Here is a 12,158-nt window from a genome sequence, read left to right as displayed (position 1 = left end):
TGGCTATTAATAAGACGTTTAGGGAACTAAGATCTCTAGAAATAGGAAGTTTCGAGCTTACAAAAATTTGAGAAATAATCAGTAAAGAAAATCGATCGGTCATGTAAATGTCGAAAGATTGTCGAAAAAGAGCCAACATTGCAGTTTCGCATAATGCGAAAATTGCCTGTAGTCAGCACAGCGACACAAAAGATGGCAGCTATTATATGGAGACTTGATCGACTTCGGCAAGTATATAGACTTCTTCGAATGGTTAGAAACAAAGAACTACGAGTTTTGTGTGCTCTTTATTAGTCGAAAAAACTACGAGCATTATTTCGCAATTCTAGGAGCATACTGTAAGAATTGGCTCAAAAAAGATTGTGTACTAATCTTTTCAGTCGAGTCAGATAGACCTGTCCTCCTGACCAATAGGAATCAAAGCTCGTTAATATTCGCAGCTCACAAAAATGAAAAGTTTCTTCAAATTTTCAATAATACTTTATCTGATTTTTGGAGAAATCCTCGAAAAGTTGGCTTACAGGACATTTCTTCAAGCACTGCTAAGTTCGTTTCTGCGCTCTTTTCAGTTTTGATTCAATGATCTATGAAATTACAGTATCCTCTTGAAATCGGAAAATGAATGCCCTTAACTGTTCAAATACAGACATTCCCTCAAACTTTTTTTTGAATAACTGGACTCCTCGAAAAAAGGTTCCGTAAATTTTGTTTTTTTTTTCAATAGACTCGCTGTTCGTTTTTCAGAAAATTCAGATCTCATATACCATTATCTCATCAAACAGAGTTTTCTTCTGTTTCTCGAGATAAAACGAAAATGGGAACTCTTTGTAATGCGATAATACTATGTAATCATCGTCAGGACGACTGTAGGCTGAGGAAAAAATATTTTACGCCCACGGAATCCTATAAAGTCTTTATTGTTAGATCTCATTTCGCTTTATGAAATGGGAATACAAAAAGCTTTTTGAGAGAAAGACAAGATCATTTTAAAGGGAAATAGAAAGCAATTAGGCAGCACATGAAACGCGCTGGAAATCTTAATGAAATCGAAATGAGAGAATTACTGTTTTTTATTAGATAATTAGCCTACAGTGTACCATTCTAGATTTAGAATAGGTCCGAATCTGGAAAACGCGGACGAATAACTCCCCAAAGATTTACAGTACCGGTCAATAAAATATACAAAAACTGTTTGATTTTCGGCCATTTTTACCATTTTCAGTAGTCTGGATCTCGGCTGTCAAATTCTCTCTGAAAATATTTTAAAGTGTGAAACCGACCTAGATTGAAAACTTTGCATTCCAGGGTTTTTTTGAAAATTCTAAATCTTTCAGCTATTTGCCTATTTCTGGAAGACATCCGCTCTTGGCCCGTTTTGGTACTGAGTCTTTTTCAAAAATCGGGAAATATCTGAATAACCATGAACTTGCCAAAGATAATGCGAATGCAAAGTTTTCAATTTAAAAACTTGACAATCAACCTTCAGTGTTCTGGAAATGGTCAAAATCAACTGAAAATACGTTTTTGCGTATCTTGTTGATCACTACTGTAATTCTTAGAACTATTTTATTGCCATTCAGGTATTAGAAACGCCCACTCTGCTTTTGACATTATTTTTTTCTAAATTCAGTTTTTTTTCCTACTCACTCATATGGTTTCTCCTGAGGAGCATCCGTAGCAACCATCTGCTTCATATTATCCAGCCAACTTCGTATTTTGAACAGATCGATTGGATCAACGTTCACACTTCCCGAACTACGCATAGCTGGCGAAGAGTTGATTAGGAGAGCGGCCCCTTCTTCGGTGAAAAGAAGTCCTTCTTCGTCGCGCTCTTAAAAATGAGAAGGTATTAGAACTTTTTGCTCTAAATGTTATTTAGTTTTTTAGTTTTAGATTTTTATTTTCACACCGAACCGATTCCCCTTTCTTATTTCTTAATTTAGCAATCACCGCGCGTGCCCTAAACGTCTAGCCATCCCCAGAAAACCCCTATCAGAAATAGAACCCTATGAAACAGATGGAATATGATTTAATGAAAACTGCGTACGCACGAATAGAAAAAAAGAAGGAATAAAAAAATAATGACGGAACAAAATCCACAAGGATCACCTATTGAAAAACATTCGTTGTAGGAGAGGACGGAGGAACTTTTTGATTAGGTTTGTTATACATCCGGGGCGGGACACACGTCGAAAAATCTGCGTGCGCCTGTGTATAAGCATGTACATATACATCCAAAAATGTCAAATAGGTGGTGAGTCTGTTTTCTTAGGACTCTGACGTCAACATGATAATTAGTAGGTGAGAAGAGGATAGTTCTAACATCCGGAAGTGGCGAATCTCTCGTCGTTGTTGTTGTCTTCATTGAGCTCCGCGGAAGAGCTCCCCAGGGCCGTTTGCTATGACAACGAATAATTGCCGACTGAGCTCTTTCTTTTTTTTCCACTTTTTTCTATATCTAGACATCTTACTACCTCATCAACAATCTCAAGAGGATTGGTAGTAGGCGTTAAAAGAGAGAAGGAAGTTAAATGATGAGAGCCCCAATTGTCAAGTGGATGATTACAAATTGGCAGACGTCAACAAAACTTCAGATAGCGTCTCAAGAGAAGCTATGATGTCAATGGTTGATAACCGATTGGCAGCCTAGTTTTTAGAAGAGTCGTGAATGATTTCGACAGTCACCGATTGCATTTGGAAATTTTAGATAAGCAGAAACAAGTTCAAGAAGAGCGAACAGAATGCAATGATTTTGAGAGCACGGATGGAAAACGTTGAGAATAGTGAGAGTAATAAACAAAACGGGAGAACCACTATTTTATAAATTATAGGTTTTCTTACTTCTAAAATTGCATTTTTCTAGTTTTCTTTAGAACTTCTGAAATCAAAAATCAGTTCGAAATTATGTACTGACGTTTTTTGGAGTTTGAGAAGTTTTTTTTCTTGGAGTCAAAAACGACAGTTACAGTACTCCTCAATAGGATACAAAATCTTATTTTTCAGTTAATTTCCGGCGATACCGATCATTTTCAGGAGTCCGGAGCTCGGCCGTCAAGTTTCACATCGCTTGAAAATTTTAGAGGATAGAAAACAGACCTAGATCAAAAACTTGGCATTTACAGAAATTTTCGAATATTCTTAGTCTTTCAGTCATTTGACGATTCCTGAGAGACATCCATTTTACAAATATTTTGTGCAATAACGTGAAAAGACGTGTCTCTCATAAATTGACAAATAGCTGAACAACTGTGAATTTTGAAAAAACTTTGTAAATTCAAGTTTTCAATCTAGGTCTGTTTTCTATCCTACGAAGTTTTCAAAGCGATCGGAAACTTCACAACCGAGCTCCAGACTTCTGAAAATACTCAATATTACCGAAAATTGCGTTTTTGGACATCTTGTTGACCGGTGCTGTATAGAAGTTCTGAAATTAGAATCTTCAGGGTTATAACAAGTAATCAGATAATTGCTAACGCTCCTGGAAATTAGAGAGAACATGAAAAATAAGGGTCTTCTGAAACTCAAAAGCCAGCTAATCTAAGATGAAGGAGGGAATAAATAAGATGAGTCAAAATCGCATAACAGAAGCTCCAGTTATTTTCAGGTAATATTTGCGTGGGACTCCCACTACAAAGTAACTAAAATGGATACGAAATCAAACTGGAAGGAAAAAGCCAAAAAAGCAGAAGACCAGCCATTCTGCTCGATGCGTTGAGCAGTTAAATGGGAAGAATGGGAAGGCGGGACGAAAAGGGCTCTGAGACTTTTGACTCCGCCCATCCGCACTGAGCCTTTTTGAGCCAATCGGAAGCACACATTAGACTGAGACTCCGCCTCAAGAGAAGGCGGTATGGAATGTACTAAGCTCGAAATGAGAAACAAGAGATCGGTTGGGTATGAAGAATTTGAAAGTGTGTTTTCGAGATCGGAAAATTTGGAAAAGATAGTAAAAACCTACCCAACAAGAATCCACGATGTTGAGAGGACGTCGATGGTTTTGAGCTACGGACTGGATGAACAACAGACGACGTGGAGGGTTGATCTTCGCTACTACAACCTGGCTCTTCTGAAATTAAGAACTTTCTAACTTTTCAGATCATCGATTTATTATACCATGATAATCATCGGTATCTTGTTGGTGTTGCTTCTCGGCAATTTTGGTTACAATCAAGTGTCTGTACATACTCTCGCTCATACTTTTCGTATCCATAACAGATCCGGCTAGAGCTTTGGTGCTCGACTGTTCATCGTTCAATGAAGTGACTTCGTGACCGGAGTACACTGTGTGTACGCTCTGAAATAAAGACTTTTTTCAATTTTTTTTTTCATAATTGTCATTGTCTAGGTAGGTGTAGCACAACTTAGATTTGGTATTTTTCACTTCCAATTAGCTAGACTTTCTAGACCTTCGAAAAGAGAAATCTAGACTTTTGACTTCTTCGAGTTTTTCAAGTAACCATGTCTGATAATCATGGTATCTAGGGAATTATACCGACCAAGAAACCAATTCAGAAATGTTCTAGTTGTAACATCAAAGTTTGCTGTTGTTTAATTTTTAGGAAAGTGAGAAACAATGAGTCAAAATATTATTAGCCACAAAAGTTAAGGGAATAAATACCAAGGTCTAATAATCTGAAGAATTTAGTAAAGATATGTGAAAAATACCCTGAAATCTGTATTAGAAGGGCCATCACACTGTTAAGCTAAATCCAAATTATCTCAATAGCTATGCAAGATATAAAAAAACGTGTCTACTGACAAAAAACATCTGATAGAATGATTAACATTTTTTGTTGGAAACTTTTTCATATCTTTGACGGGAACCTCGAAAAATTGGCTCAAATTTAAGGGTCGTTCTACTACCAGTTTTACGGTAAAAATATCGTAATCCCATTTCATTTTAAACTTTTTTGTTACTCTATTTTCTCCCACGTCTTATTTTATGAAAATTCCTATTTTATGTTTTCATACTACCGTAGTCCTCAATTATGTTATAACTTCGTCTCCCATTGTGCCATTTTTATTTCTACCGTAGTACGGAGTCCAAGAATTTGAACTTTCTATTTTTAGATTTCAACAAAGTACGACTAATGTTTCATTTTTTATTTGATGTTTCATACGACTAATGTTTCATTTTATTTTTTTAGTTTGGTCCCCCGTCGCGATTTTTTTCCCATAAAATATGTTTGCTAAGCTACCATACTTTGTCGTCATAGTGATGAGACCCAGCCATCGCCTTCACGCTTGCCTCCTCGTAGTTCACTCGCTCCACTGAAAGATGAATATTGGTTGAATATAAAAAATTAGAAAGAAAAATACTCAAAATAAGGATTAATTGTGATCAAATTTGGAAGGGCTGAGTCCGAAAATTCCAAAACGTCCGAAGTTCCAAAAACTTCCAAAGTTTTGAGAGTTCCGAAAATTTCAAAAACTTTGAAAATTCCGAAAGTTCCAAAGTTCCGAAAATCTCGAAGATTCTGAAAATCCCGAAGTTCCGAAAAAATTGTAAACTTTGAAAATTCTAAAAAAATTTACCCATCAAAAAAAAAATTTACCCATCAAACTAAAAAAATTTACCCATCATTATAGTTTCTCATCATATTTCTCTCCCAGTACCTGATTCAAAACTTGTTCGCCGTCCTCTTAAATCCAAATTCACATAGTGCCTCGGACGTATTTCATGTGGCATTGAGATTGCGCTCAAAATAGACGGATCGATGGACACAATTTCCTCTCGTTTCGACGAATCTGACAAGAATTGCGATACGTCAACTGGAGCATTGGCTGAAATGAAAAGATTGGTTGGTTGGTGTTTTTTCGAAGCAGAAGGCAAGATTGAATAATGGTTGGAGCTGCCCCAGAAAGACAATACATGGTCAGTTCAGCCCAAAAACAATCTTTTCGTCCATCTTACTCTATAACCCGCGCCGAACGTCATATTTAGTCATCAATTTGGTTTTTTGTTTCCCTTTAACATTTTTCTTGTGGGGGGCCTTCCATTTAATGTACGTTTTGAATTAGAGGGCGCTTCAAACAGATAAAATACATACCTCCTGGTGTCCCGTACAATTGCTCTTCGTCGATATTTGCCAGAGCGAGAGATGAATCCGAGGACGACAGTCCACATCCTCCATTTCGGCAGAGTGACAGAGGGACGACACCGTATACATAGGCCAGCATGATTGGGACACCGACTCCTGAAAAATGGGTCTTTGTGATTGACATGTAGGGAGTTCAAAAAATCGGATGGGGCAACGAGCTGAGTAGAAGGAGGGACGGCTAAATTTTGCAATGTTGGGGGTTTTATTTTTCCGGGTTTTTAGCAATTTTAACATTTATTATGTTCATGGACCATCAGAAAAAGCAAGGATGTTTGGAATGGCTTCTGCAGGATTTCTCGGAATGTCGAAAATTCGGATTTTCAAAATTTTTTAATTTCGAAAATTCTGGTTTTTGAAGTTTCGGAATTTCTTTTGGGATATTTCGATTTGGAAATTTTGGAATTTCGGAATATTTCAAATTTCAAGTTTTCGAGATATCGGAATACTCCGATTGTGAAATTTTGAAATTTCGGAAGTTTTTAATATTATATTTGCAAAGTTTCAGACATTTGGCATATTTCAATTTTGACATTTTCGGAATTTAGGAATTTCGTAGTTTTAAATTACTCCAACTTTGTGAATTTTGGAATTTCCAAATCTTTCGTTTAAAACAATTCTGAATTTTGGAATGCTCCGGTTTTCAAAATTTTGGAATTTCGAAATCTTCGGAATTTGCAACATTCTCTTCCGAACATCCCTAGGCAAAGGTACCCACCAAAACCGTCAATTTGATCTGAATCATCTCGATTCCTGTGAAAGACACCAGAAATTTGTCAACTAATGAATTATTCATCACAATATCACAAATTGTTTATCAGTTGGCCAAGTTTCGATGTTTTTCACAGTAATTGAGATAATTGAACTTGAAGATGACGGTTCGGGTGAGGTTCTATTGAAGAAAAAAAAAGCATTATGATACTTTTCAAGACCTTACAAACTTGAAAAAAGATTATAGCCAGTTTATATGTCCCATCTCTACAACTTCCCTCCCTCCCACCCATCATTTTGTTTACTTTGTCACCAATTTAGACTTACCTACTGCCATCACCGCCATCACCGGACTAACGACAAGCGATCCCACAACGCATGTCGCCGTGAGCAGACGTCTTTTAGCTTTTGACTTGTACTTGAACCTCTGGTGCACTTTTCGCCCTACGAACACAGGTACACCAAACACGATTCCTGGTATAGAGAGTCCAGCGATGAGCGCGATTCCAAGTGGGGCGCCGATGAGGGTTCCTGTAATTAATCTTCGTCTTAATCGAATTCTAATTGGTTGTCCTTCAGGAAGGTCGCATTTGATTCGGCTAGCCCAATAAATTCCTATTGACGTTATTTTTTTTAAAGTTATTTTTCAGAAATTACAACTAGCCTATAATAAACTAGCCGATAATGATTATAACTATTATAACTATCATTTTAACTATTCCCCACCAATCTGCCAAAGAAGCTTCTTCTTCCTTGTCCATGGTTTCTTTCCCCAAAAGGTGCATCCTGTTGGACTTAGATAATGAAGGTCCGAGATCTCTTTAAGGCACAACCAGCAGAATTCCGCATTGCACATTGTACAAACCATGTGATTACATGAACCATCATCCATCTTTACGATATATGTTTTACAGCGAGGACACGCTTTTACATCACCGGCTGAAAATAGATAATATGATTGAATGATAACTTGGAAGTGTGGAGATAAGAAATATCCAACTTACGTTTCAGTGTAGAATCAGCACTTGGGTGGAAACCGTTTCTCATAATCTCCTCAAAAGCGAGACCTCTACTTTTCCGTTTCTCTGGACGTCGTGCCTCATCACAAGTCTGATTTGAATGCCATTCTCGTTTGCAGTGATAACAAAAGAGGGTTCCACACTCCGGACGTTGACACTTCAACTGTGGGCAAGCGGCACACTTTGTGGCAATGAAGACGAATCTGGAAAGATCGTTTTTGAATGTCTTGTATTTTCATGTTTGGCACATTCTAAGTTTTCCAGTACTTTTCAAATCTGGCCCTAATGTGCAGGTAATCCGCATCTCCTCCCAAACTTTTTACTATTCTTTCAGATGGAATAATTAAAAAACTTTCCTTTAATGGTCTCACCCACGCATTTTTTTTCTCAAAACTTGGCCCTTATCATTTTTTGGAATTCCTCAACTTAAATGAGCTCATAAACGACCAGACTTCACTTAAGAAGGAAAACAAACCCTTCAATTACGTAATTGCTCTGAACGATTTTTTCGGTAGAGTAAACATCGTACAGCTCATAAACGCTAATTTTATTGGGGAATTTCATGAGTTCGTTTCTTTAAAAAAAAATAACTATTCCTTTCGAGAAGTTCTGGTTTCGAAAGAGTCCGAAATTGCAAGCCTTTAAGGGACAAATGAAGTTTCTAGCTTTTAAATAATCACCAATTAATAAAAAGATGTTGCGGTTGTCTAGTAATTGTGACATCAAAACGAAGATCTTCTAACTTTTTACTAACTGAACTGCCAACGTGAAATTCGTTTATGCTTTTTGAGCTGCTCAGAATATTTTCATAATTTTCTGTCTTGAGAATTTTGCTTCGCTTTGCAATACTCTTTTAAGAGTCGGAGTCACGTCATGAATACATGTTTTATTACACCTGATCAATAAACCAATTAAATTAAATACATCGGACATCAACTGTCTTATTATGCATTTCACCTTTCTATGGTTTTATTTCTCGCTTTCGCAATTTTCCAAATGTATTCATACTGCAACGAATGTCTATATTCTTGACCAGAAATACTCTGCCGATTCTATTAATCTACAGTAAACGAGTCCAATCAATTTCCTTCAAAAAAAAATTAAATCAGGGCTCCTTTGAATCGTCGAGCACGCCGATAAAAACTCCAGGGGTTCATTGATCAACGATAAAGAACTGGGGCACATAATCATAGTTCAATTCACATAGCATTGTGTTTTACTGCTTTTCTTATAAATTATTGGTTCTATTCCAGAATGAATGGGTCAAAGACCGTCGTTCCTAAAAAATATCTCTGGTCCCAAAGATCATAGTCTTAAAAAAACGACGAGTGCCCCATTTCTGCTACCATTGCCCCACAGGCTTAGCCACGGTCTCATCTTTGTATCACGAAGCAATCTGGGTAGCCCAACCCAAAAACACAGTGAATCCTGTACTCACCCGCAATCTGGAGCTGGACACCAACGTGCATCGGCCTCCGTCATTAGGTATCGTCGAAGACTGAACGCTTCGTACTTCTCCATCAATGTTGGGATGTCGCCCACTACCATCCTGAAAACATTCTCGAATTTATCGACATGTCACTTGCCTTCAAACTCACTTGATATCATTTGGATGAAGAAATGAGGAACACTCTGGACATGGAACTTCGACCCGATTCTCCGTGATTGACAACTCGATATACTGAAACTTATTTGATTCTTATTTGAAGACTTATTTAACTCATGATAATAGTTCCTTACATGTCTCAAGCAAGTCCTACAGCTTCGATGCTGGCATCCTCTCAATTTTGGGAACGAACTGCATGGAAGTTTGGCGGCACACAACGGACACTCCTTCATTTTTCCTTTACCCTGAAATAAGAATTTTAAAATAACAAAATTCAAAACATTCGACTGCTAAATCAAATGCTACACATTTGACTTGAAAAAATGAAATCATAAAATTTCTATCGGCAAACAAACTATACATCTAAACTTTTGTTTTGAAAGTGTGCTTTTTTGAAAACGTGAGTTCCCAGAGCTCATTAGCGAGGTTTTCGATAATTACAACTTTCTGACTTTTGAATCTTTCTAAATTTCACTCTAATCCTATAATGATTCATAACTTGAAAGGTGAACAATAAGTCACAAGCCAATTCCCAGGCCAGGTCGCACAACCTCTGATAAAAGTGAGAGTGAGTGGAATTCAAAATGATGAAAAAAACTAGGAGGGAAAGTCAATATGTACCTGGATTTGAAAAAAAGTGATGGTTGTATAAATAGAGGTTACCCTTTGAATACTCTTAACCTATCGAAATGTCTTGATAAGAGTATGGTCAAAAGGTTCATTAGAATAAGTAGAAGCTTTTTTATTTGAACACTCTGAGTACACAAAATTTGAAAATGTACGTTCAAATTAGTGAACACTTTCAAAAAAGGGCCGGAATTTCTAAACCATTCAGAACCGGTCAATAAATTATTGTTTGGAAATTCCGCTAATTGCTAATTTCCGAAAAACACCCCTTTTAAGTTGTTTTGTTGAAAACAGATGTCTTTCAGAAATCAGCAAACAGCTGAAAAAATTGGAATTTTAAAAAAATTTGTACGTGCAAAGTTTTCAATCTAGGTCTGTTTCACACCTTTTTAAATTTTCAAAATGATATTAAACTTGACAGCTCCAGACTATGGTCAAAATTTCCGGAAATCAACTGAAGAATACTTTGTTATATCTTACTGAACGCTACTATAGATGAGAATCAGAGATGCTCCGAACGAAATTCAAAAAACTCTGACCATTCACTTTCGGAGGAATTTTTTTCGGAATCAAAAAGAATTTTTGGATTACGGTATTTCAAAAATCACGAGAAATTTTTTGCAGATCGCGAACGGTTTTATTTTTAATTCTTTTTTCCCATTTTGGAAATCTGCATGTCGATGTGAAATTTCGATACACGGATTTCCTCGAAACTCCGAAATTTCACCTTTTTAGCTCCGGCGTCTGCTGGTGTCTTAGGAGTTTCTGGTAGCGACTGCGATAGCTTTTTCTCATCAGTCTGTTCTTCATCATCCTGATTACGTGATGAGAGCAGCATTTCAGCACACGTCTCGCCTCCTTCACTGTCCATTCCGGATCCTGTGTCGCTACCACGATAACTGAAAATTTTTTTGTCATTACCACCGATAAAAATAGAGGGGTTGACGGGCTGGAAAAAATCAGCTCGATAATAAAATCAATAAAATTAGTTATCAGTTAACCGGTCACGTTTTTGTTCCAGTAAACAGTATTGCACAAAAAAGGAGCAAAAACAGGAGCAGCGTCAGTATACGAAATTTCGAAAAAAGAAAACGAATGTTTCTGACTGTGTTTGTTTCCCGAAAAAAAACGAGATTGACACAAAATGAAGATCATCAATCAAATCGGGAATGCTGAACAGTGTCCGCGTCATAAATAATGCTATGGAAATGGGCAGGACAAAAATGGAGAATAGGTTTCTTTTTTTTCATGAATACTGATTTTTTGGTTTTCAATGTTACATTGCCACCGTATCGCTAGACTCTATTGTTATATAAGAAGAAAAGAGTGCTGAGATAGATTCTGAATACCGAATTCTGAATTTTCGGAGAAAAGCAACTAGCTGTGGGAAGAAAAATAAGAAAAATAAATTTTCCAACTAATACTAACCAATGAGAAAGTCATGAAAACTCGTGACAAGCGTCTTATCATGAAATATGAGAATATGATATTATTTTGCAACACCAGAAGTTTTCAATTTCCTTTTTCTTGTTTATAAACAAAACTGACTCACCGTTTCGAAGAAATCGATCCGGAAACGTTACTGCGGACGTCGCTGCTAGAAACGCTTGTCATGGCGACGTGTCCAGCGTTGTCGTCGCTGTAGGACCAACCCGAGCGAGATCTGGAAAAAGAAGTTTTGAAAAAGAGAAAAGAGGACAAATGAAATGCGCATAGTTGAGTGAAACGTTTTGGAATGTTCGGGAAAATTTCCAAAGGGGAAAGTTATGAATTGTTTTGTAATAATGGAATTGAATCAGACTAAAAATGTTTTTGCAGAGATCTGAGACAGTATTCATGAACGTTTACCTAGGTAAATCATTTTCAAATTGAAGAAAACTTGTTTATCTTTTTATAAAAACTCCTTTTCTTATGAAGTAGGAATACTAGTTTAGTTTGATGTCTACACCCAATTTTTGTAAAATTCTCATTCTAAAAATGTGTTTTATTAATCGAACAGAATTATAAAATAAATATGGTTTAACTTTAGACATAAATTTCGTTTCTATTCAGCTCGAAAATTATAAGTTCTGATACAAACAACATGGATGGATAGAG

The 12,158-nt window shown here is 36.7% G+C and overlaps 1 protein-coding gene across 1 annotated transcript in view; it reads right to left on the bottom strand.

Moving 5' to 3' along the window:
• Nucleotides 1–11,675, bottom strand: part of CBG22707 — a gene marked incomplete at both ends in the record, with an annotated part of 16,676 nt that extends 5,001 nt beyond the window's left edge. The window contains 14 exons of the mRNA XM_045240360.1: nucleotides 1,214–1,251; nucleotides 1,648–1,831; nucleotides 3,959–4,066; nucleotides 4,114–4,294; nucleotides 5,204–5,271; nucleotides 5,617–5,784; nucleotides 6,051–6,197; nucleotides 7,137–7,340; nucleotides 7,536–7,748; nucleotides 7,814–8,031; nucleotides 9,286–9,388; nucleotides 9,427–9,679; nucleotides 10,789–10,960; nucleotides 11,614–11,675. Coding sequence (XP_045097639.1) covers nucleotides 1,214–1,251; nucleotides 1,648–1,831; nucleotides 3,959–4,066; nucleotides 4,114–4,294; nucleotides 5,204–5,271; nucleotides 5,617–5,784; nucleotides 6,051–6,197; nucleotides 7,137–7,340; nucleotides 7,536–7,748; nucleotides 7,814–8,031; nucleotides 9,286–9,388; nucleotides 9,427–9,679; nucleotides 10,789–10,960; nucleotides 11,614–11,675 — 2,119 coding nt within the window. The remainder of the gene's footprint in view (nucleotides 1–1,213; nucleotides 1,252–1,647; nucleotides 1,832–3,958; nucleotides 4,067–4,113; nucleotides 4,295–5,203; nucleotides 5,272–5,616; nucleotides 5,785–6,050; nucleotides 6,198–7,136; nucleotides 7,341–7,535; nucleotides 7,749–7,813; nucleotides 8,032–9,285; nucleotides 9,389–9,426; nucleotides 9,680–10,788; nucleotides 10,961–11,613) is intronic.
• Between the last annotated feature and the right edge of the window lie 483 nt (nucleotides 11,676–12,158).

This window comes from Caenorhabditis briggsae, assembly GCF_000004555.2.
Source record: "Caenorhabditis briggsae complete genome, chrX, whole genome shotgun sequence".
Classification (NCBI taxonomy): Eukaryota; Metazoa; Nematoda; class Chromadorea; order Rhabditida; family Rhabditidae; genus Caenorhabditis; species Caenorhabditis briggsae.
This window is presented reverse-complemented; position numbering and strand designations above follow the sequence as displayed.